The sequence below is a fragment of the Panthera leo genome, chromosome C1 (assembly GCF_018350215.1).
Source record: "Panthera leo isolate Ple1 chromosome C1, P.leo_Ple1_pat1.1, whole genome shotgun sequence".
NCBI lineage: Eukaryota > Metazoa > Chordata > Mammalia > Carnivora > Felidae > Panthera > Panthera leo.
Genome location: NC_056686.1, coordinates 50,878,940 through 50,905,803, shown reverse-complemented (window position 1 = coordinate 50,905,803; position 26,864 = coordinate 50,878,940). Strand labels below are relative to the sequence as shown.

General features: G+C 34.7%; 1 protein-coding gene across 8 annotated transcripts in view; it reads left to right on the top strand.

The window, feature by feature from the left end:
- The window catches only part of DOCK7 (dedicator of cytokinesis 7), a 229,138-nt gene that overhangs the window by 153,170 nt on the left and 49,104 nt on the right, over positions 1–26,864 (top strand). For 4 of the 8 annotated variants that reach the window (XM_042951970.1, XM_042951969.1, XM_042951968.1 and 1 more), the window contains exons 23-31: positions 6,057–6,149; positions 7,345–7,434; positions 8,379–8,474; positions 10,108–10,248; positions 10,342–10,455; positions 12,458–12,628; positions 14,344–14,483; positions 19,208–19,377; positions 20,600–20,754. In XM_042951970.1, the coding sequence (XP_042807904.1) occupies positions 6,057–6,149; positions 7,345–7,434; positions 8,379–8,474; positions 10,108–10,248; positions 10,342–10,455; positions 12,458–12,628; positions 14,344–14,483; positions 19,208–19,377; positions 20,600–20,754 (1,170 nt within the window). The remainder of the gene's footprint in view (positions 1–6,056; positions 6,150–7,344; positions 7,435–8,378; positions 8,475–10,107; positions 10,249–10,341; positions 10,456–12,457; positions 12,629–14,343; positions 14,484–19,207; positions 19,378–20,599; positions 20,755–26,864) is intronic. The other 4 variants (XM_042951975.1, XM_042951973.1, XM_042951972.1 and 1 more) reach the window with 1 other exon arrangement.

Sequence of the window (26,864 nt, the reverse complement as noted above, 5' to 3'; positions counted from 1 at the left end):
AGATGTTGTCATTACTTAATAACTTTAACCTTCATAATCTCTATTTCATGCATCTTGTTCTTTAACTGTTTGTTCCCGTTTTTCTAATACTCCAATTCCAACAAGTTCTTCTTTCTCTGCAAACTCCCATCACTTAATCTGAGACCTTTTACTGTGTGTGCCTCCATCCCTTAGTATTCTTTCTTCCAATTTAGCTTGCTTAAATTCCATGACCAATCATTATAGTTATCCCTATTATAGTCAAACCTCAATTGCCTTATCCTTCTGTTATTTCATTGTACTTGCTTAGCCAAACCTCCAGCCATAGTTGAACTCAGTCATCTGTCTGTGCCATGTCAGCACTTGTGCCAGTGAACATGACTTGAGAAGTGTCGTGATGACTGTTCTCATTTGAATTTAAAAGCCATGGACCTCCAGAGAGCACTCAGTGCTGTCAGGCAATGACACTATATTTCTGTATTCCATTTACTTTCCCATTCTCCCCAGAAAAAGGTTTCATGCCTTCTTCCCTTACCTGCCCACCAGTCCTCCTTCTCACTTTATCTCCTACCTCACTGAGAAAATTGAAGCCATCAAAAGAATACTTTTATAGACTTTTAAACCACATCTACTTACCTACTGCCATCTACGACTACCCACTACTTAATATAGTATTCTACTGTAGATGGACTGTCCAGTTTTGTGGATCCATTTGTAAACAAGCTCCTGTCCCCTCTTGCTTATTGGATTCCTCACTACAACAATTGTCTTATCTCTGTACTACATCATCATTTGCTCCCTATCTGCTAAAACATCCCATCCACATGCAAGCATGCTAGTATTTATCCCATTTTTATTTATCCCAAAATCTCTCTAGTATTTCAACTGCTAGCTTCCTCACTATTTCTCTGCTACCTTTTGTAGTAGAATTCTTTAAAAAAGTTTCCCTAATTCAGTCAGGTATTGCTCCCATCTTCCATGCAAACTGCCTTTGTTTATGTCACCAGAGGTCTCCATGTTGCCAAATCTAGTGGTTAATTTTCAGCGCTAGGCTTACTTGACCTTATAGCAGATTTGAACATAGTCACGTTCTTTCCTCCTTAGTTTATTTATGTACTTGCCTTTCAGGCTCTGCACTCTTCTTAGTTTTCCTTTTACTTTACTGGTTATACCTTTTCAGTCTCTGTGGATTCTTTTTTCCCTGATTTCTTAATCTGCAAGTGCCCCAGGCCTCTTTCCTTATTTCTCTTGTCTTTTCTCTTTTCTCTCTATACTCACTTGCTTGATGTTACCAAGTTCCATCATTTTAAATACCACTATGTGCTAATGACTCCCAAAATTATATTTCCAGTACAAACCTCTCTCTGAAATTGTAAACTTAGCTGCCTTTCTGAAATCCTTTTGTTCAGATTTGGATATATGCTAAAGATAGAATCACTGCTCACTCCCTTTACTGCTACCATTGTTCTGAACTACTGTCGTCTCTTTCTCAATTAATGTAATAACCTGAAAGATGGTTTTCCTACTTCCAACCTACACTCTCTTCACAACGTAGCAAACAGAATGCTGCTTTAAAAACCTAAGTCATAGGGGTGCTTGGGGGCCTCAGTTGGTTGAGCATCTGACTTTTGATTTCAGTTCAGGTCATGATCCCACAGAATCGAGCCCCATGTTGGGCTCCGTGTTGAGCATGGAGCCTGGTTGAGATATTCTCTCTCTCTCTCCCTCTCTCCCTCTCTCCCTCTCTCCCTCTCTCCCTCTCCCCCTCTCTCCCTCTCCCCCTCTCCCCCTCTCCCCCTCTCCCCCTCTCCCCATCTCCCCCTCTCTCCCCCTCTCCCCCTCCCTCTCTCTCCCACTCTTCCCCTCTGCCCTTCTCCCCCATTTATGTGCACTTTCTAAAATAAAATTTAAAAAAAAATTTTTTAAGGTAGTAAATGTTATGAGACAAAGAAACATAATAAGGGGATCAAAAGCCCCCAGGACAAGACTGAAGAGAAAGAAGGACTGGTTATACGTTTAAATAAGGTGGTCAAACCCTGGGATCATGACCTGAGCTGAAATCAAAAATTGAATGGTCAACCAAATGAGCCATCCAGGAGCCCCACATTTACTACCTTTTAATGTGGCATATAAATTAGTTATTATGTTTGTTTACCTTTATCAGAGTATAAGCTCCATGAGGTCGGGCATAGTTGTTGAGTAGTGTATCCTAAGCACCCATAATGGCCAGCATGTTGAAGATGTGTGATAGATATTCAATAAATGAATATTAGTAAGCATAGAGATCTATTACAAGAATAACTTCCTTCTTTAAAAGTTATGTTTTTGTTTGCTTTCTTGCTGTCAGCATTAATTGTATATTTAATTACCTTAAAAGATTTGGCTTTATGAAAGTTTGTTTTCATAATTTATTCTTTAATGTAAAATGCAGAACTCCTAAAATTCAAGAATACTTCTATCAGTAGGATTTTATTACTCTAGTGACTGTAAAATGAGATTTGCGAGACTTTCTTCATAATTATCTTACCAAAGCTGATCTCTTTGCCCTAGCAATACTCTTTTAACGTTCAATTATGTAAATATATTATTATAACAACTGTCAGTTTTATTGCTTTTAATCAAATGCCAGTGCAATTTATGTAGTTAAATAGTTTCTTTGTAATGTGTCATCCCCTATTTTTAAATTTATTTTTAAATACTGAGAGCTTACTGTGTGGGCACTATGCTGAGAACTTGTGGGTACCAAGCCAAATCTTTGTATTCTAACAAGAATGTTGATGTCCTGTCAAATACAGTATGAGCCTTGCTCAAGGAAGGAGGCTATCTGTACTAATGGGACAAAATACAGTTACAGAGATTCAACAAAAAAAAAAAAAACCCACTTTCATGCACATGTGCACACATTTGGTTAATCTGTTCTATATTAGTTGAAGATTAGTAAACATAGTTATGACATTAGTAAATGTATGTGATGAATTTGTTTACGTAAGGGTGGTTTGATATAATTCTTAGCTTTATAACAAATTATGGTAATTATTTGCTTTACAAAATAATTGGTCACAGGTTTTCTTTAAATAGTTAGCTTTGACTTGATGTAATTATAACTGTTCAGTCTCAATATTGTGAATATAATATACAGTTAATGGCACAAAGAGATTTATTATTTATTCTCACATTATTGATTAGCCTGTGACTTAGTTTTAAAGGAAATTAAGGAATTGAAAAGTGAATTTAAGAGTATGGAAAAATTATTGGTATTGTGGAAATTTATGGTAGAGTGAAGAGCACAGTTGTAATTTTGCAAAAATCAGATACTTATGTATTAATTTTATAACATGAGTAGTGGTTGTAAAAATTATAAATGGCAGAAAGAACTTTATACAGTGGAGAAACCTAACTTGGGAGTCGGGTGAAAACTTTAGTTTTAACATATTTGAAAAACATTATTTGCTGATTTGCTTTTATTTGAAATAACATAAGGTTATGAGAAGGTAGGTATTTTATTTTAAATGTGATTACATAATGTTACTAGTATTTGAATATTGTCTTTTACTTTGCTGGGAAGCATTTAAAAAACATGTAGAAAGTTTTTGTTAGAACTGTTTCTTTTTAGGGCACGTGGGTGGCTCAGTTGGTTAAGTGTCTGACTTTGGCTTAGGTCATAATCTTGCAGTTTGTGAGTTCAAGCCCCACTTTGGGCTGTCACTGCAGAGCCTGCTTCAGATCCTCTGTCCCCTTTTCTTTCTTCCCCTCCCAGGTTCATGCTCTTTTTTTCTCTCTCAAAAATAAACATTAAAAACAAAACTATTTCTTTTTAAGTTTATTTTGAGAGAGAGAGCAAGTATGCATGCACACGCTTATAAGCGGAGGAGGGGCAGAGAGGCAGAGGAGAGAGAGAATCCCAAGTAGCCTCCGTGCTCTGCTCTGGCCTGACAGGGGGTTCAGTCTCACCTCTGTGAGATCATGACCTGAGCTGAAATCAAGAGTCAGATGCTTAACCTACTGAGCCACCCAGGCACGCCTGCTAGATCTATTTTTTGAGAGTTTTCTATATTTACTTCCATATTTATTCTTTTTTTTTTTAGGTTTATTTATTTATTTTGAGAGAGTGAAAGAGAGAGCACGTGTGTGTTGGGGAAGGGCAGAGAGAGAGAGAGGGGGAGAGAGAGAGAGAGAGAGAGAGAGAGAGAGAAAGAGAATCCCAAGCAGGCTCTGTGCTGCCCCTTGGCTTAAACTCATGACCCGTGAGATCATGACCTGAGCTGAGATCAAGTGCCGATCACTTAACTGACTGAGCCACCCAGGCATCCTTTAGTTCCATTTTTTAATTTGATCTTTCCAATATGAGGGAGACTATCATTATTCCTATTTTATTGCAAAGAAACTGAAAAAGAGATTAGGTAATTTACCTTAGATTTTACAGTTAGTAAGCAGTTGAACTTGGATTTCAACTTCACTCATCTTACACATTCAGTATAAAAAATGAGTGGAAATGGGTGATTATTATATCATTTCAGTCAGTCTCTATTTTTAGAACAATAGGGCACATATTCTCCCTAAAACCTAAGCTCTTGAGAGTTAGTTTGTCTTCCCTCCCTCACTCTCCCTAATCCTCATTCCCTCCCATAATACTGATACATGGGCTTCAATCCCAGATATTCTTATTTGTTTAGACATAAGGCCCTGCACATTTTTGTGTTGACCTTCCCAGGTGATATAAATGTCTACACAGTTGATTATTATTGTTACTACTCTTGTTTTTCTTTTACCTTTCCTTTGGTGCTTTCTGGTTTGGGTCCATACTGACACCCTATTTTTTGTCTCCTTGTATTGGGTTGTCTTCTTTATTCTTACTCCAAGAGTCCTCTTAAAAAAGTCCCTTACAACTGGCTGTAGTTCTTTTAGCAGATTCCAGGCTACAGCCCGGGTTGCTGAATCAGGTTTTCTGGGGTTGGGGCCCAGAATCTGAATGTTACAAAACTTCCCAGTGATTGTAATGATCAGTCAGGCTTAAGACATTAAAACGTCCCTTCACCTGGGATCATAACTTCTTTGAGAGAAGAACAGATGTAATTCTCTTCTGGCCATACACATTAGTAGCATGTTAACTTAACTTCAATGATAGTAATGATGAAGATATAATTCCTGTAGATAGTACCATCATAATGCTTTTCTTTATAATATTTATATAAAATAGTAGCCCATTATGTTTCATTATAACAGTCACTGTAAAACTGAGCACAACTCCAAATCCACCATCATTTTTAGGTAGGAGCAAATATTAGTCATCCTATTTATTTTCTTAATTTTTTCCTTAATTTTCTTGCTTGATTTCTCCTATTGGTCCCTAAAAGAAAGTGAAAGAGGAAGCAGGGTCAAATAGAATTATGGAATATCAGTGCACAGAAGTTTCAATCATGACAAAATGAAAGTAAAGTCTTTTAGACAAGAATGATTTTCTTCTTACATTTTTTTTCCTTTTAAATCCTAGTTGGTTCAGAGGAAATAATCTGTTGCTAATTTGTGCCATCTTTAAAGAGAGTTTGGGGGGATGGTACTATGGGAACTTTAGTTGGTTCTCTAAGGTGATCCCTTTACATAAAGAGAAATTATCTTTAAATGCTATACTTAATATTTGTGATTTAAAAGCCACCTGGGTGGCTCAGTTGGATAAGCATCTGACGTTGGCCTGGGTCATGATCTCACGGTTTGTGGGTTTGAGCCCCACGTTGGGCTCTGTGCTGACAGCTCAGAGTCTGGATCCTGCTTCTGATTCTGTGTGTGTCTCTCTCTCTCTCTCTCTCTCTCTCTCTCTCCCCTCATCTCCTGCTTGTATTCTGTCGCTCTTTCTCTCTCTCAAAATTGAATAAACATTAAAAAAATTAAAAAAAAAACATTATGTAATGAATGTAATTTTGGTGAACTAATACTTCTAGGTGCCTAAGAATTTTGGTTGCTTTAACAGTACTAATTAAAAATATGTTTGCATTGGAAAGTCTGGGTTTCTTTAGAATAATTTATAGCATGCCACATGTAATATTTCTTTCCTTTCCAACTGCTTTCTATTATATGCTTAGGGTTTAGATCGCTCCAATTCCTGGGTTAACACTGGTGGTCCAAAAGCTGCCCCATGGGGATCCAACCCCAGTCCAAGTGCAGAGTCAACACAGGTGGTGTTTATATTAGAGGTTTCTTTATTGGCTGCTGATGTTTCCCTTTAGAACGTTACTTTTTAGTACATACTATGATTTCAGTGGCTTGCTTTTTAATCATTAAAAAGTGTGTATTTTGTTTACTTAGCACATTTTCCAACTACTATGCATGAATACCACCAATTGTACCAGTAATGCTCTCCTTTCCTACTTCCTGTCTTCTTTCCCTTCCCTCCTTGTATACCCTATCAGTATTTCAGTGCCTGCTGCTTATGCAATCAATGGCTTTATAACAGTTTCTACTTTAGGGCTAGTACATCTTTAGTAGGAATTAAAAAAAAAAAAAAAATTGGTATGGAAAAAACCTGACAGTTTTCCATTGGCTTTTGGTTTAAAGTGTAGCTGTTGTATCATTTTCATTCAACATTTACTATCTTGTCTTTTTTTTTTTTTTTTTTTTCATAATTACTGACTGGAAATATTGGTAACAAACTGAAATTAAATCTGAACGGTATATAATCCCCATGCTGTAAGACTTAGTACCAGAACCAAACTGAATTTTAATTTATATTGTGTTGCAAAGTATGAAATTTGTTTCTAGATTAATTGAACTAGGATTTGCTTACTTAAGTCAAGTTGCTTGATAGCTACTATTGCATGATACCTCAAAATATACTTCTCATCTGTGTGTTGGCTTTGGAGGAAAATGCTCTTGTTCTGGAAGAATGTAATTCCATGGTTAATATCGACAGTGTTTTATATTTGAAGAATATGACAAAACCGAATAGTAGGTTTTGATCCTACTGGAAAGTGGGAGAAACCATTCTAATCTTTTAATTTTCTTTATTGAATATAAAATTCTTGATTTTTTTGATCTGAGACCAGTGAGAAGTATGTTTTTACTTTTTGCTTTCTCTTACTAGATGTGTGCATGTGTATAGATCACAGAGATAAAAGTTTCATTCTTTGCAGCACTCTGAATTTATATAGTGGTTAAAATACTCTTTTTACTAAAAATATATAGAAGCCATTTTGATACTTCTAACTTACTGTCATTAAAGCAGCTTAAAATGGTGAAAATTAGATGAACAATAAAACAGTTGTTGAAAACACAGTAAAATGATTTTAAAAACTGTATGTAATCCTTAAGCTGCAAAGTCATCCACAGCGGACTTTAATGTTATCTCGTCATTCATCCACCTTCACTCCATAGGCTATGGATCGAAGTTGTAATCGTATGTCTTCGCACACAGAGACGTCAAGTTTCTTACAAACATTAACGGGACGCTTACCAACTAAAAAGGTAGATTCATATGAAGACAATCCATATAGGGGGAAAATTCCAACAGTTAAATAGATGTAAGATTTCTTTAAGTAAACCAGTATGTTATAATAATTGCATTTAAATTATTTGTTTAAAAATACTTTTCAGCAAGCTCTGCTTGTCTGATGCCTTTTTTGGGCATACCACTTCAGTGTATGCTCTTTTATGCTATTATAATATTTATATCTTTGGGATTGACTGTTTGAAATCAAATTTGATCATCAAATTTTAGTACCAAAAAAATGTATCAACTCTGAATTCTGTTTCTGTAACTGCTTCTGTTTTGTGTTTTAAATTTCCAGGGAAAGGAAGATGAGTTAGAAAAATTATCACTCTTAGTAAGATATGTTGATTTGCTTCCCTTATGCACAGTTTTGTTAGTCCTTTTTCATATTGATATACACTATTTTGCAAATGCTTTGTATGCATATCCATTATAAGGCAGGAAATTTCTATGTTTATAAAAAGACTTCAAATACCTGAAAACTTGAAAATTAATGGCTTACATCAAAAGTTAAAATTTTTAAAGGTATTTCCTAAATTGTACCAGCAAAGTTCATGAATGTATTTGCATATGTTAAAATATGTATTTAAGGCACAGAGAAGATAGTATTTGTAACTGTGAGTTTTTGGTCTAGTTTCTGTTTGCAGGTACAATTTAGGAGGCTATTTTCCCACCTGTCCTTTTAAAATTACATTTTACTGCAAGATAACATGTAATTTTTTCAGCTGTTCAACATGCCACTGTCTTACATGTATAAACAGCCGTTTCGTTAATGGGTGTCCTCACTGCATCATTGAATGGTTCACATGCCTTATTTTGCTTACTCTCATTATATCTTCATTTGTAATTGCATTATTATTTGGTTTGTGTTATCAGCAGATATGACTTTGATAATAACTTTGGATTTACTTCTGGATAGCTTTTTCATGAGGAGCTGGCTTTGCAGTGGGTGGTTTGCAGTGGCAGCGTTCGGGAGTCAGCTTTGCAACAAGCCTGGTTCTTTTTTGAGTTAATGGTGAGCAACCTACACACACTTTTAATATTGTTTTCCTTAGTTAACAACTTTGTGCTAGCTCATTATTTTCTCCTAAAAATCTTTTTCTAATGCCATCGCATGATTTGACGTGTGTGTCCAAGACAAAATTATGTGTGTTACATCTCTAAATAAACACGGTGGATACTCGGCACAATTGAGGTGGACTTAGGAAGCTCTCGTTAACCACTTTTCTAGAGATGGTTGCAGAAACAGCTATCTTTTTAAAGGAAACCTGGTACATTGTTCTTTTGTCTGAATGTGGCTACTGTATGATGGTGGTATTATAGACTTCATCCCAAACAGATTAAAAGAGCTTTATAAGGTACTCACTGCTTTTATGGTTAGAAAGCTCTTAGGGAAATGCCAGTTACAGCCAAGAAAAAAGAAAAAAAAAAACCCACAACGCTTGTCACTCAATTCAATAAATGGTATTAAAAACAAACGAATTAATATCTTAATATATATTTGTACACACATAAACACATATATACACAAAAGCAATAAAAATTTACCGAGTGCATACAGTGTGGTGGCACCGTCCCTGTGAGCTGCGTGTTACCCAGGCACAGAGAGATTAAGTAACTTATCGAAGTTGATGTAGCTTCTAGATAGCAGAACTGTGATTCAAACTCAGGTGTTCAGGTCCTAGGGATCTTCCTGTTCAGCCTCTAGAAAGCTGAAGTCCTTGAAATTTTTCCTTGCAAAAGAGAAATGTGTACAAAAATAAGAAAACAAAACAACAAAAGAATGGAAGAAACAAAAGGAGTTTTCAGAGTATATCATAGGATCATTCTCAGCATTGAATGTTGCCTATATTAGGGATAAGAAGACATTTTTTCCTAAAGATTTACTAATCTACAAAAGAAAATAAGTCAGGGACCCTATGTAAGTGATAGGCAGCTAATTTTGTAATTCTTGTGCTTTTAATATAAGATCACATTGAAATTTTGACTTATTTTTTGAGTCTTATATGTATGTTCAAATTCTTTAAAATAGTCAAAAGGCTGCAGTTTAAGTCTTGGCTGTGCTATTGACTAATTGTTGAAACTTGGCTTCAATTTCCCTGAATTCTCTATTACTGTTATCACATTGTTGTGTTAAGAATTGATATCCAGAAGCATTTTGTACACATAAATCACTTTGTTAATTTTGATCTAATATCTTAATATTCATATTGAGTCATCAGTAATTCATGTACCCTCACCCTGTGTTACTCTATGCTAGAGGCTGAAGACACTGCAGTGAAGTCAATGTGTTTAGGCTGTTAGAGCTGCAGTTTGCGGGATATGGAATGTCAAAATGTTGAGCGGTGGAAAGATTTCATTTAAAACAATTTAAAGAGTGAAATTTTTTTCTGTTGATGTTCATAATTCTTTTCCTGTTGATAGCCAGGAGAATTTTACAGAGGTGATGCAGTGATTGACTTGTACAGTGTGTCATATTTCTTGGGAGCATACAAAATATTGCAGGGAAATTTTCAAAATACTTGAGGAGCTAAAAGCATTTCGGCTATCTGTTAAATCACTCAGCAATTTGAAAAAATAGCCCTAATGTGATTAGCTGTTAATTACATCCATAAGAAATTAAACTAATGGCTTATTTATTTTTTCAGGTAAAGAGCATGGTGCACCATTTATACTTTAATGATAAACTTGATGCACCAAGGAAAAGTCGTTTTCCAGAACGATTCATGGATGACATTGCTGCTCTTGTCAGCACAATTGCTAGTGATATAGTTTCACGATTTCAGAAGGTAATGATAACTTTTTTTTAAATTGAATCTCTTTCAAGCTCACATTAAACTATCATACTTTTATTTGTTTTTGCTTTTTATTCTGTTTTCCAGGACACAGAAATGGTTGAGAGACTCAACACAAGCCTTGCATTCTTTCTCAACGATCTGCTGTCTGTTATGGACAGAGGATTTGTCTTTAGCCTTATTAAGACCTGCTACAAACAGGTAATGTGTAGTTAGTAATAATTAACAATTAAATACTGTGTTTGTTGTTTCTAGGGTTGCAGCTAAGAGATCTTCAAGAATACATTCATATACTGATGTTTTTAAAAAGCAGTGTATTTTTGTTAGTAAGAAAAAAGTAAATTTCATTTGTTTTATAAGGCTACAGGACAATGGCAGGCTGATACCTGTGCAGCTGACTTTTTCTTGGGTTATACTGGCCCACTCATGACTCTTCGATTCCCATTCTGAAACAGATCATCAAGTCAGTGGTCTAAATGTAAAGCATCCCCAAGATGCCATGCAAGAGTAGCAGTTATACTGAATGAACAGCCACGTGAACTTTTTTGTGTATTTACTGGGTGATTTTTAAAGCAGCTTCATTTTGCTTTGTATTCCTTCTAATGTAGACCTAGACATTGTAGAGCTTAGAATCATGGACAGATGTTTACCCATATCCCCAGTGTCATTCGTTATGTTGCTTTTACTAAACTAAAAGCATCATAGGAGTGCCTGGGTGGCTCAGTAGGTTAAGTGTCTGACTTTGGGTCAGGTCATGATCTCATGGTTTGTGAATTCAAGTGCCGTGTCAGGCTCTGTGCTGACAGTATGGAGCCTGGAGCCTGCTTCGGATTCTTTGTCTGTCTGTCTGTCTGTCTCTCTCTCTGTCCTTACCCCGCTCACATTCTATCTCTCTCTCAAAAATAAATAAATGTTAAAAAAAAAAAAAAAAAGGCATCGTGGAACTTTTCCCTGAAAAGCTGACTTTAGTTTAAAATTTTTATCAACTGATTAATGAAATGTGCCTTTTGGAAAACATTAGTTATTGGTCCTGACAGGCCATTTGGGTAAGTGAGCTATATAATCATCCTAGAATTACCTTTTAAAGGAAATTTAAAAATATATAGCTCTCTGGGTACTATCCCAGCATTATTGAGTACTTTGAGTCCTGGGGGTGGGGAGTGTGGGACATAGTGTGTGTGCAACATTTCCCAGCTGGTCCACAGTCTCGTTTCTGAGAACTGCTTTAGAAATGCTATTTGGCAGTCTAATGTTTAGAATCTTGAAGCTCTGTTCTATTGGATGCCTTTATTGTATGTTTCTTTTAATAGAGAAGTTAAAACTACATGTGGACACTGACCCACTTCCAAATATTTGTAATAATATGTATTGGGGGGGGGGGGCACCTGGGTGGCTCACTCAGTTAAGTGTTGTTTTAAAAGACACTGACGGGGCACCTGGGTGACTCAGTCAGTTGAGCATCTGACTTCAGCTCAGGTCATGACCTCACGGCTCGTGGATTCAAGCCCTGCATTGGACTCTGTGCTGACAGCTCAGAGCCTGGAGCCTGCTTTGGATTCTGTGTCTCTTCTCTCTCTCTGCACCTCCCCCGCTCACACTCTGTCTCTCAAAAATAAATAAACATTAAAAAAAATTTTAATACGTATTATTTTTACTTTCCCCCCCAAACTTCATGTTCTGTTGCTCCTCAAATCTGTTGTTATTCTTCAAGCATTGACATCCTATATTTAGCAGACATTGAGCCAGACCCTAGGATGCCAGAGCTCCTAAGTCAGTGTATATAGTCTCCTGAGAGTAGCTTATGGTGTAGCTGGGTATATAGACAAATAGGTAATCATCAATATAGAGTAACACAAGGTGCTAATTATCCAAAGAATGTATCATTTCTTTCATGGAGCTATTTTGGTGGTAGACTTTTGCTTCATAAAGTGCATCTTTGAGAAGTGGAAATAATGCTGTATTGGAAATATAAAGAATGTGGCTTCTGGCCTAGTCAGTGGATTTATAAATCTTAATAGATCTTGTAGTTCCAAAGTTTTTATTCTAGCAGTAACTCTGGAAAAAGCTGATAATGTTTAAACCACAAAATCCAAAAACTGTCCACTGAATACTGTTCTTTAATTCCTTAATCTGTCATTCTGATGCTGGCTTAGAGAAATGGTATATTCAATTGGTGTTCTTTTGTTTATATAATGCTTACAAGGTATCTTCAAAGCTTTATTCATTACCAAATCCAAGTGTCCTCGTGTCCTTGAGACTGGATTTTCTGCGAATTGTCTGCAGCCATGAGCATTATGTTACATTAAACTTGCCCTGCAGCCTGCTTACTCCACCTGCATCACCATCACCTTCTGTTTCTTCTGCAACATCTCAGGTATGCAGAGTGTCTGAAAAAAAATTTTAAAGCCCATGTTTGTAAGAAAGCATTCTAAACACTGAAAAAAATTATAAGTAACACTATGAATAATAGCTATGTGATAGGCTCCATACTGAATGCTTTAAAAGTATAGATCATTTGCCCTTTAGAGCAATTCTAGGAGGTAAGTTCTGTTATTCTCATTTTACATATGAAACACATTTTACGTAGGAAATACAGAAAGGTCATTAAATTACCCAAGGCCGAACAGTAATAAGTGGCAAAGCTAGGCTTTGAATCAAGGCACAGGTAGACTTTATTCTAGAGCCCAAGTTCTTATCTACTATGTTGTACTCTTCTTAGAGATTTATACACATCCATGTGAGTGAATTCACTTATATAAGCCTTTTAGATATTTTCACAAGATGGGTTTTCTTGAAGCAGATGCAAGGTTGTCTTGAGCTTGGGATGGAAGATGTTAAATAGGGATCAAGACCTGTGAAAGGAAAAAAAGTGAAGCATAATTTAGCAAAGAAAGAAGTCAAACTGCAGTGCAGTCCTGGGAAAGTCCTGCCTACCTCTCTTGTACCTAGGTAACCCAAAGGAAACCAGATGGATGTTCATAGGGTTTTTTTGGGTACAACTGACTTCAACAGTTAGTAGTTTCTCTCAAGGCAAAAAAAGGTTGTTGTAGCAATTATTATGTATCTTATCATACAGATGGAGATTAAAGGATTTCGTGGCTTTAGTATCAGAGAAGCCTGGTTCAATCTCAGATGTTTGATAGAAAAAAAGATTTTAACTTTATTTACATTGGAAAACATCAGAGAGCACCCACAACTTTTCATTTTACCTTTATGAAAAGTCTTAGGGATTGGCCTATTTTCACATACTCTTTTACCTGGCTAGCGTACGCTTCTTCCTAGAATGGATAAGGCTAGTGTTTTGCTTTCTTCCCACATCCTCTGCCAAAGATGTGGCCACACAGTGAAGAACAAATTAATCGTAAGTACTGTTCCTAAAACCTGTAATGAAACACAGTTGTTTATACCTAACTCCCCCCTTGAACATCTCATTCAGGCAAAAAATTAATAGAATGTCTTCCATTATCTTGTTCCCTACTTTCTTATCAACATATATTTTTCAGATTCTAATGGGTGACAGAGACCTCACTGTTTCTGGGGTAGGGGTAGGCAAGAATAATTTTATATACTTACTAGCAAGATGATTTCTCTATAGAGAAATCTGAAACCTGTTGTTCTGAAAAATATCACATGGATGGTCTTGAATGTGGATTAGAGGGAGATGAGATTGTAAACACTCTTGCCTTGAACTGTGTCTTGGAGGGATGCTATTTGCAGTATTAAAAATCTTTTAAAAACTCAATAATACGTCATTTGGATTCAGTTACTTTTTTCTCCTTCAGGGTATGATACTGAAACATTAAGTGGCTAAAAGAATAAAGGGAAAAAAAAAACAGTTGGAAAAGTTTCAGTATGAGAAAAGGGAAATTGAAAATAATTAAAAGTGTTTTTTTCATCATAGTCTCCTGTACGAAAAATAGGAGCAGTTACTTTTTCCAGTGCAAATAATAGTAATGTAAAATAAACTACCCTACACAAAGTGTATCTCATATTGAGATAATGCTCGTACTGCATTTGTTGTAATGTTCTGTCTGTAGGATGTTCTGTTGCACAGCTATTATTGTTTTTTCCTACCTCACTCCCAAACAGAGTTCTGGATTTTCCACAAACGTACAAGACCAGAAGATTGCAAATATGTTTGAATTGTCTGTGCCTTTTCGCCAACAGCATTATTTGGCAGGACTTGTGTTAACAGAGCTGGCTGTCATTTTAGACCCTGATGCTGAAGGGTAAGTAGACTAATTTTTGCCTTGTAGAATATCAGTTTGATTTTGGATAATGGGACAGAAGTATCACACCGATACTTCTAAGAATCGAAAGAATACTCTGCACCACTTGTAATCTACTTCTGTATTTACTAAGTTCCATACCCATGTTATTTCTGCATTTCATTGATTTCAAGAAAGCCATTTTTTCATACTTTATCATCTCCGAATTTGAGGTTTATCTTGAACTCAGTGGCGTATTGTGGTTTATTTGGTAGCATTTTCCCCCCTTCTTAATGGTTATACAAAATATTTGTGCATATTAGTGGGTTAACTCATGGATTTATTGGTATATATAGTAGACACATTTCAATTGAAAATGGTCTGGTTTTCTATTTGATTCCTTGTACAGAAAATGTGTCATTTGCCATCATACCATATAGCATTTTATTTCAAACTTTGTCCTATAAACAAATGTCTTTAGGTTTTAAGAACTTCCAAAGTTGTGTACACTTCTGTAGAATTTTTGGAAATTGATACAGTAAGGAAAGGGCATATTGTCTGGTGATTTGAATTTATAGAAATAGCTTGAGTATTATGGTGCAGCTTCCCTATAGGGTATTTCTATCTTAATAGTTATTGTTAAAAATTTCCATGATCATTATTCCTTTGGATAATAATTCCTTTTTTATCCTCATAATAGGATCTTTAGGAGTTTTTTTTTCTTAATTCTTATTTAAATTCCAGTTAACATACACTGTAATATTAGTTTCAGGTGTACAATATAGTGATTCAACACTTGATACAGCACCCGGTGCTCATCACAACAAGTGCACTCTTTAATCCCCATCACCTCTTCCACCCCTCCCCACACACATCCCCTCTCTGGTAACCATCAGTTTGTTGTACAGAGTTAAGAGGCTGGGTTTTATTTATCTTTTTATCTTTATTTGTTTTGTTTCATAAATTCCACCTATGTGTGAAATTGTATGTTATTTGTCTTTCTTTGACTTATATCGTGTAGTTTTTTTTTTTTTTTTTAAGTTTATTTTTGAGAGAGAGAGCATGAGCAGAGGAGGGGCAGAGAGAGAGAAAGAGAGGGAGGGAGAGAGAGAATCCATGGGGCTTAAACTAACAAACCATGAGTTCATGACCTGAGCCAAAATCAAGTGTTGGATGCTTAACCTGAGCAACCCAGGCACCCCTCACTTAGCTTAATACCCTCCAGATCCAGCCATGTTGTTGCAAATGGCAAGATTTCATTCTTTTTTATGGCTAATATGCCACTGTGTGTGTGTGTGTGTGTGTGTGTGTGTGTGTGTGTGTGTGTATCTGTATCTGTCATCTTATTTTTTGCTTCTCAAAAATATATATTTTTTCAATATATACACACACACATGTATATGTATACATATGTATATACGTATACGTATGCATATATATATTCTATATCTTCTTTATCTGTTAATGGATGATTGCTTCCATATCTTGGCTATTGTGAATAGTGCTGCAATAAACACAGAGGTGTATATATCTTTTGAATTAGTGTTTTCATATTCTTTGGGTAAAATCCAGACTTTTTTTTCTTTTCTTTTCTTCTCTCTTTTTTTTTCTTTTTTTTTTTTTTTGAGAGAGAGAGAGAGGAGAGAGAGAGAGAGAGAGAGAGAATGAATGGAGGGGCAGAGGGAAAGGAAAAGAGAGAATTTCAAGCAGGCTTCACTCCCAGTGCAGAGCCTGACACAGGGCTCGATGTCATGACTGTGTGATGACCTCAGCCAAAATCAAGAGCTTGATACTTAACCGACTGAGCCACCCAGGCACCCCCAATCCAGACTTTTAATAATGGTCCTCAAAGTCCTATTTACCTGGCTTTTGTGTGCTTCTGCCACTGTCTTCCCTACCCACATCCTAAAATCTAGCCATCCTGGTCTTTCTTTCTGTTTCTTTAATGTGCCAAAGTCATTCACACCTTAGGGTATTTGCACTTGGTTCTTTTCTCTGCCTGAAGCAGTGCTCACATTACTCTATGACTGTCATGTACCCATTTGCTCTTTGTGATTCTTCAGGTCTCCACTCAAATAGCATCTTCTCAGGCTTTCACTGACCATCCAGGCAAAATTAGAGCACATTACCTTGCCACAATCATTCTTAAACATGTAGCCCTCTTTTATTTTCTACAAAACACTTATATGAAATTTGCTGCTTAATTTCGGTCTTCTCCCATTAGAGTGTGATTTCATGAGAGCATGCACTTGATCTTTCTTTTTCACTACCATCCTTCCAATGCCTTAGAATTGTGTCTAGTACAAAGTGGATGAATACATATGCATAAATAGATATTAACTCAATGAATGAGTGACTAAGAGACTTAGATCCCATCTCTAAATTTTATATTCTTTAATGGTATATAGATAAAATACAGCATACAATGTCTTAGATCCTTGAGAGGAATGCTTTTTTACTTCATTTGCTTACTAATGAGAATAATTCTTTGAGTGGCAATAATATGTTTTAAAACCAAAGAGTTGCTCCCTAGAAACTTTCATTATAGTTAGAAAATCAAGACTGTGAAACCATACACTATGATTAAATGCTAATTTTGTAGCATAGACATAGTTCTATAGAACATGAATACCTTTACTACTGCATTTGTGACACTGAATTATTTTCGTGTCTGTGTTTGTTGCTATTCAAACTCTTTAAAAACAGGGACCGTGTCTTACCCTAACACGTAGAATAGGATGTTGCAGGTCCTGCATAAACATATATTTAATAGTTGCATATGATTAAGTAATGTAGACATATGGAAAAGCTTCATGAAGATGAGTGGGTTATAGGTGGGTTGAAGTCGGTCTGGTAGCTGCAGACAGCTAAGGAATATGCACCCAGGTTTGGCAGTCATCACTGGTAATGAAAAAATCCACAAGGGAGAACATAAAAAGCAAATGACCAGAATCTGAGATTTGGATGAAATGAGAGAGAGTATGAGGAAGGTTTGGAACTATTTGGAGAAAATATTGAGAAGAAAAAAGATAAGATGACAGTGTCGAGTAGATAACTGGAGAATAAAATCTGAGATATGTCATTTAGATGTGTTTCTGGACAGTGTTTAAAACTACACTTTCTGAATAAAAATATGGAAAGAAGAAAAATCTCCAGCTTGATTTCATATATAGCAATGTAAAGTGGCAGATAAGATTAAGGACTCTGGAATAAGACTAACTGGTTTCCAATCCCTCTTTGAAATTGGCTATGTGATCTAAAAAGTGATAAAAGCTAGTATATACTGCAGAAGGCAGTGTGCAAGATAGTGTGCTAATAAGTATGTTACATAAACTACGCAGCTTAATTCTCACAGCTGCCTTATGAGGTAGGTAATTACCCTCATATCTTAAGTAGGGAAACAAGTTAAATATCTAAAAAATTATTTAGCTATTAAATGATAAAGATATTACAGTGCCATGTGTAAACATTCAAACTGTTAGTTTCAAAAAAAAGGGAGTAGGGGGCTTATATATTTAAATTTAATTTAAATTTTAAATATTTAAATTAAATTTAATTTTGTTTAATAAAAGCATACATTTATTTAAATAATTAAAAATCAAATAAATTTTCTAAATTTATTTAAAAATTCCATTTACTAGGAAGTAAGCACATGCTATGGACTGTATATTCAGGAAGTTTATTACTGGGGAAATTATTATAGTAGTTTATTACGAAGGGATACTATATAAGCTAGAGGAAACTAGTTTTAAGTAAACTTGTATTTTCAACATAGGAAAGTCTCATTTGAAAGAAAGAAGGGAAGAGTTTATGAGGGGGGCATTGAAGCTGTTGAAGAAACATGCGGTTCATTGAACATAATGCAGAAATTTCCTTTTGAGAGAAGATACAACTTTTTCTGAGACAGAAGGAATGATGGAGATACAAAGGTGCAGATGTGTTAAAAGATCTGGCCAGAGCAAATTCTGAATGGTTTTTCTTTACTAAAAGACAGAAGTTGGAGGTAAAGTCTTATCCTCATACTGATGGTGATAGGCTGCAGGGGAGAGAATGAGATGTGACACCACTGCCAGGTGTTGCTTTAAGAGTGCCTATGGAAGTTGGCCGAATGTTTAATTAGAATAGTTGGCATACTCAAAGCACCTTTAACATAAAAAGAGGCAAAAAAAAAAAAAAAAGTGACGATGAGTATTTTAGCCCAGTTGAAACTGAAGGGATCGGGAAGGTGTAGGGCCTGAGTGAGGTAGAAGGAGCAAGGAAGTTGACTTTCGAAAGAGACATCAAAGGCAACTCTCGAGCCTATGGACTGCATAATCCATTAAGTAGATTTTTCTATTAGAAAAAGGAAATAAAAGTTTAGTTTTGGTAAATGCAAACTTTTGGTAAAAGATCTAATTTGAAATAAAATTTGAAGCTACTTATGATTTACTTTTTGTTTTTTGTTTTAAAATATAACCATACTGTTCATATTCAATATGAGTATGCACTAATAAGGAGATAATGTAAAAACACTCAGATTTACTCCTGAGTGAATTTGTTTAGCATTTCCTTTTTCCCTCTATCCTTACTTTATACAGACATTTGTTAATTTTATGAGAAATGTTTTATAGAAAGACATGCAAATATATGGCAAAGTTTAAGTTAAAATTAACTCAGTACCATGACTTACTATTTGCTTTAACGATATTTACTAATCTCTGTGACCTTACTGCTGCTGCTTCTTCTTCATCTTCTTTTTAAAATAGACTGTTTGGATTGCACAAGAAAGTCATCAATATGGTACACAATTTACTATCCAGTCACGACTCAGACCCACGGTACTCTGACCCCCAGATAAAGGCTAGGGTGGCCATGTTGTATCTACCTCTGATTGGCATTATCATGGAAACTGTTCCTCAGCTGTATGACTTTACAGGTACTTAGTATATTTAAAACAAATTTTTAAAGAAAAATCTCAGTGTTTAAAAATATTAGAAATAGCTCGAGGATAAAGATCTTATTTTAGGGAAAGAATTATAAGAAAATGTACACTGACATAAGTAAACTATAAATATTTAACCATATTACTGAATAACTTTTGATTATGTGAGAGAATTCACTGCAAACTTTTCTTAACTGGTTCCTAAGATGAATTTTAATGATATAAGACTTTTCTGTACCTACCTATTAGAAAATAGGATTTTTTTTTTTTTTAATTTTTTTTTTAACGTTTATTTATTTTTGAGACAGAGAGAGACAGAGCATGAACGGGGGAGGGGCAGAGAGAGAGGGAGACACAGAATCGGAAGCAGGCTCCAGGCTCTGAGCCATCGGCCCAGAGCCCGACGCGGGGCTCGAACTCACAGACTGTGAGATCGTGACCTGAGCTGAAGTCGGACGCTTAACCGACTGAGCCACCCAGGCGCCCCTAGAAAATAGGATTTTTGGTATGAGACTATACTGTTCATCTGAAGAAAATATGTAAGAAAACTTGACAGATGTCTACCACCTTCAGTCACAATTTTATTCATATATAAGACTGAAATTAATATTCCCCTGAATATTAAGAATTATGTTTATCATTAATACTGGGTTTATAAGTTGAAGTTCCGTTGCTTTTTAAAACCTAGAACTCACAAAATTTTATTGCTCTTACTTTCCATATTTAGAATTTACTTGCCCTAAAGGAAATACTGTAGTTTGCATTTAAATTAACATTTAATCTGATAAAGTGCTTCCAGTTCAATAAAATAAAAACAAACATTTACTAAGTACCTAATACATATTAAGAACTTCAACAGAACTGGTGATACAAAGATAACCAACTCCATGCCTTTATGGGACTGGTTCTTGAGTGTTCAACCAGTATTTTGATCGCTAAAATGGGCTTCTTTTATTTGAAGGCAGAAATGTTTATATTATTATATCTTCTTTTACTAGCAAGTTAAAGTTCTCTACAAAACTATACATTATTGTTGTAGGAATGGGTTAATGTTTAAAATATTGTCTAAAATAAGTAAATCTAATGATAAATACTACATCTTAATAGGTTTTTCCTTTAAAGGGTAATGGAGAATAGGAAAGGAAATTGCATGCTCAGTAACCATTAATTAACCTAAATGGAATTTTATTTATTTATTTTGGGATGATTTTTCCAGAAACTCACAATCAAAGAGGAAGACCAATTTGTATAGCCACTGATGACTATGAAAGTGAGAGCGGAAGCATGATAAGCCAGACAGTTGCCATGGCAATTGCAGGAACATCAGTCCCTCAGCTAACCAGGCCTGGCAGTTTCCTCCTCACATCATCGGTAAGAACAACCCTCCTGCAGAAGTTTTTTCCTGGAAAGACAGATACTTACAAGGATATCCTCTTAAATAACTGAGGTTATTGTATTAACTGATGCAAAAGTACTGTGAGTTTTATTTGTGGAAACATTAAGGTTCTGCTTATTTTATACTAAGTTGTTTTAAAAATTAATACCTCAAGGTTTATGGTATAGAACTCTGTATTCTGTCATTCAGAATTTGAAAGTTGCCTTATTGTATATAGCCTATTTTTTTTCTTTTCTTTCTTTCTTTTTTTAATGTTTGTTTATTTTTGAGAGAGAGGCAGAGCGTGAGCAGGAGCGAGGCAGAGAGAGAGAGGGAGACACAGAATCCGAGGCAGGCTCCAGTCTCTGAGCTGTCAGCACACAGCCTGACACAGGGCTTGAACTCATGAACCACGAGATCATGACCTGAGCCAAGGTCAGACGCTTAACCGACTGATCCACCCAGGCGCCCCTATTTTCAAAATCCATTTTATTCTTTATCAACCCTAAGAAATATTCTCACTGTTTAGCAATTGAAAATATTTTTTTTAATCTGTTAAAATTTATCCTGTTTCATGTTTAAGAAAATTGATAGGTTCTCTGCCCCTGTAATTTCCCCCCTTAAGGAACAAAGGATATGGGAGCAGAGAGGAAACAAACAGTAGACCAAGATCAAGTTCTTAAAGTTTCAAATGACGTTCTTTCAGAAAAATGCAATAATACTTATGGAAGCTAGCCTGTTGACTTAGTTTTATTGAGATAATTTACATATCAAAAGATTCATCCATTTTAACTGTACAATTTCATGGTTTTTGATATATTTACAGAATTGTGCAGCCATCACTACAATCTAAGTTTAGAATATTTCCCCATAAAGAACCCTGAGGCCTGTTCTGTAGCCACTCTCTATTTCCTCTCAGCCCTAGGCAGCACCTAGTCTACTTTATATCTATCTAGATTTGCCTATTCTGGACATTTCATGTAAATGGAATTACATACTGTGATCTTCTATGTCTAGCTTTTTTACCAAACATAATATTTTTGTGATTCAGCCATGTTGTAATGTATATCAGCACTTCCTTTTTTTTTAATTGCCAAATAATACTCTTTTGTATTGATATACCAGATTTTCATCCATTTGTCAGTTGATGATCATTTGGATCCTTTTCCCTTTTTGACTGTTAGGAATGATGCTACTGTGAACATTTGTATACATGTCTTTGTGTACACATGTTTTTGTTTCTCTTAGGTAGATATCTAGAAGTGGATTTGTTGGGTCATCTGGTATCTCTGTGTTTAACATTTTTGGAAACTTCGGAATTTTCAAAGTGGCTGCACCATTTTACATTCTCACCAACAATAAATTAAGATTCCTGTTTCTCATATCCTCACCTACCTTTGCTATTATCTCTTTTTGTTATTATAACCACCTTGGTATAGAGTAGTATCTCACTGTGGTTTTGATTTGCATTTCCCTAATGTCTACTGATGTTGAGCATCTTCGTTTGCTTATTGAGACATCTTTTTCGTATGTCTTATTTAGAGAAAAGTTCATTCATATTCTTTGCCAGTTTAGTATTGTGTTACTTCCTTGTTATTGAGTTAAAAGGATTTTTTTATATATTGAGTACAAATCCCTTATCAGATACGTGATTTGCAAATATTTTCTCCTGTTCTGTGGATTATCTATTTGCTTTGTTGATTGTGTCATTTGAAGTGCACAAGTTTTTAATTTTGATGAATTCAATTTATCAACTTTCTTTTATCCCTTGTACTTTATATATTATTTTGTATGTATAACATCAAAAGTACGTGTACAATTAAAGTATAACAATGAAAGAAACAATAATGTACCCACCACCCAACTTCAGAAATAGAACATTGCAAATTCCTTGGAAGTTCCCAGTCTGCCCTCAGTCCAATCCCTCTCTCCTCTCAGAAGGACCACTGTGCACCATTTTGTTGACCATCCTTTTCACTTTTTAAAACTTTTCTTAGATGAAATATACTATATGTTAAAAATTACATGAATCATAAATGTACAAATTTACAAAACGTAAAATGAACACCTTTGTAACCACCTCTCAGGACAAAATATAGAACATTGGCTGCCTTTCAGCCAATTGGATTTTCTTCTCCACCACAGCTATCCACCACGCCACCCTCTCTTCTAACTAATTGCTTAATTTTGCTTATCGTTTTACCGTTCAAGTGGGCATCCCTAAATCCTGTAGTTTAATTTTATATTTTTATTATTCATCCATATTATAAAATGTAGCTATAATTTACTGATACTCGTTTCTGATGACATTCATTTGTCTGACTATATATAAAACTATTTACCTTTTTTTAACTTATTTTATTCTTGGATGCATGAATGGTTTCTGATTTTGGGTTATTTCAAATAGTAGCCCTATAGATTCCTTTACATGTATCCTGTATGTATATACTTTTATTCAGGATATTTCCTAGGAGTGGAATTTGCTGGGTTATAGAATCTATGTGTATCTTTATTACCAGTATACTTGGGTATTTTCCAAAGGGTTTGTCTCAGTTTATATGTTACCTGTAGTATGAGAGTTCCCATTCCTTCACATGTTCATCAGCATTTAGACTTTTCAGACTTTAGAATTTTTGTTAATCTGTAATTTATAGTTGTATCTCATTTTAGCCTTTGTTTTCCTGATGTCTTATGAGGGTATGCACTTCTTCATATATATGTTGACAATTTGAATTTTCTCTTTTGAGGTGTCTAGAGTTTTTGCCCAGTTGCCATTTGGTTTTCTGCCATTGTTTACGATTTGTATGAGTTTTATATGTTCTTGATCAAGCCCGTTATCAATTATAAGTGGCTCAAATATTTCCTTTTTGGTGGCTTGCTTTTATCACACACTGAACAGTGAATTTGGTGATTAGAGTTTCTTATTTTAAAATACTTAAGTTTGTCAATCTTTTCCTGTACAGCTAGTGTTTTTTTGTATCTTTAAAATTTTTTCCTATTTCAAGATTATGAAGATATTCCCTATGTTATTTTTTTTAACCTGATGACTTTTTTTTTTTTTTTTTTTTTTTTTGAAGGAGAAAGAGTGAGCGGGGAGGGGCAGACAGAGAGGGAGAGAGAGGATCCCAAGCAGGCTCCGGGCTGAGACCATTGAGGGTCTCCACAGAGACCATTGAGGGGCTCAAACTCACAAACCATGAGATTATGACCTGAGCCAAAATCAAGAGTCAGATGCTTTAATGGACTGAGCCACCCATGTGCCCCTCCCTATGTTATTTTTTAAATGCTTTTTTTGTTCTTTCATTTTAATCCTAAAATTTACCTGGAATTTTTTTATGAACAGTAGAATTTAGGGAGCCAGTTTCATTCATTTATTTATATAATACCAAATTCTCTCAACACCATTTATTAAAAGATTATTTTCCTTACTCCTCAGTACTATCTATGTATGGTCTGTCATGTAGAAAAAAATCCTCATGCAGGGCACTGTTGTGATGAGTACTGGGTGTTTTACGTAAGTGATGAATCACTAAATTCTACACCTGAAACTAATAATTAAACTATATATTAGCTAGCTGGAATTCAGATAAAAGCTTGAAAAAAAAGAAAAAAAAATCCTCATGCATATTAAAACAAATTTCTTGACTAATTCTTGGCCCTTTGCATTTCTACATAAATTTTAGAATTAGCTCATGATGTTTCACTAAAGTAAATAAAAACCGGTGAATCTGTGGGGATTTTGGTTAAGATTGTAATGATTCTGTGGGTTAATTTTGAGGACAATTGATACTTTTACACTACTGAATCTCCTAATCATTGAACATGAAAGATCTACCTATTATTTAGGCCTTCTTTAATGTCTATAAATATATAAACTTTTATACTTTTCACTAAAAGAGTCTTAGTACATTTTTTGTAGATGTGTTTTTTGGTCCTTGATATTTTTTTACTTTTATAATATTATAAAATTATATAATACATATAATTATATATAATCTTATAAATGTCATATTTTTCAAAAATTATTTTTTCCAACTGTTGATTACTTTCATGTGGAAATGGAATTGATTTTATACAGTGATGTTTATTTTTAGCAGAATTGCTAAACTAATAACATATGTATAGGCTTTTTTTCTACATACACAGTCCAGTCATCTATGAATAATGGCAGTTTGTTTCTTTCAAGTTTTTCTCATAACTTATTTTATTGGCTAAAACCTCCAGTACAGTTGTTGAATACAAGTGGTGATAACATCCTTAAAGGGGAAACTGGAACACTTCATTCTTAAACGTATGTGATGTAGTTTTGGGGGATTTTTTGTTGTGGATTTTTTTTTTTTTTTTTTTTTTAGCTATCCTCCATTACATTATGGAAGTTCTCTTCTGTTCCTCGTTTGCTAAGAGTTTTGTTTTTTAATTACAAGTAGTTGAATTTTAATCATGCTTTCTTTGCATCCACTGAGACACTCATGTTATTTTGCCTTTTTTTTTTTTTTTTTTTTTTAATTATTTTTGAGAGAGACAGAGCACAAGCAGAGGGGCAGAGAGACAGGGAGACACAAAATCTGAAGCAGGCTCTAGACTTTGAGCTGTCAGCACAGAGTCCAATGCAGGGCTCGAACCCACGAACCATGAGATCATGACCTGAGCCGAAATTGGATGCTTAACCAACTGAGCCCCCCAGGCACCTGTTATTTTGCTTTTTAATCTTTTACTGAGACCCCTTTCAATTGATTTTCTAGTATTAAACCTACCTTCAGTTCCTGAATTAAACCCAGCTTTTTTTCATGATTGTGTATTAATGGATTTTATGTGCTGTAATTTAAGATACATGTATTTATGTTTGTCAGTAAAATTGCTTGTAATGTTTTTCTCATAATGTTCTTTACAAATTTTGGAATCACGGTTAGGAAAGCCAATTTAAATGAGCCAGGGAATTTGCCCTTTTATGCTGTCTGTAGAGACTTGTTTAAAATTGGAGTTATTTCTTCCTGGAGTATTTGGGGAAATTGTGGGTGAGGCCATCTGTACTTGGAGTTTTCTTTTTTGAAAGTTTAAAAAGTACTGATTTAATTTCTTTAATGACTCTAAGACTGTTGAAGTTTTCTATTTCCTTTTATACTGGTTTCTGTAAATTTTATTCTAATAGAAATTTATTAAAATCTATTGGCATACAAAATTCAAATATCTTCTATAATCTTTTTAATGTCTATACCATCTGTAGTAAATATAAATGGTTTCATTTCTGTGTCTGATTTTTTTTGTACATTTGTCTTAAATCAGTCTCAGTAGAAATTTGTGTAATCTTTAGTCTTTATAAAGAACCAATTTGGGTTCTTTTGAATGTTTATCTTCATTATTTAATGTCTTCTACTTTTTTTGCATTTATAGTTTTCTTTCTCTCACTTCTTGATGGATGTTTAACCTACTAATTTTCATCCTTCCTTCTTTGGTACATATTTTAAGCCTGTATATTTTCCTTTAATTATTGTTTTAGTTACATGCCACAGTTTATATGTAGCATTTTTATTATTCAGTTCAAAATATATCTGAAGTTCATTATGATTATTTTTGTCTTTTATGCCCTAAGTTTTTGTTTTAAAATATCTAGTCATAGGAAAATTTCTCATAATCCTTTGTTTCTGATTTTGACCTGATTTCATGATCAGAGAACTTTGTGTAATTTTTCAGTTTGTTATATTTGTGACAGCTGGTTTCATGGTCTTGTATTTAGTCAGTTTGAAAGTGCATATTCTTTAGTGTATTTCAGTGTTCTGTATTTGTCCATTACACCTGTTATTTCAAATTTGTTAGTCTTCTTGTTTAAACCTTTGTTCTTTTTACTGAATTCTGTCTGCTTATTCTAATATCCCATTAAAATCATGGCTTTTTAATAGCTTGTCATTTCCTAAGGATTCATTTCCTTTGAGGCCTTATTATGAAATACCTAATTTTAATTGTTAGTTTTTTGATGGACTGCACCTCTTATCAACATGAATTGTAAGACTTTTTATTTTGCCTTCAAGTCTATTTTGTATTGTATTAGTAGAAGATATCTATCTTCTGAGATATATATATATATATATATATATATATATATATATAT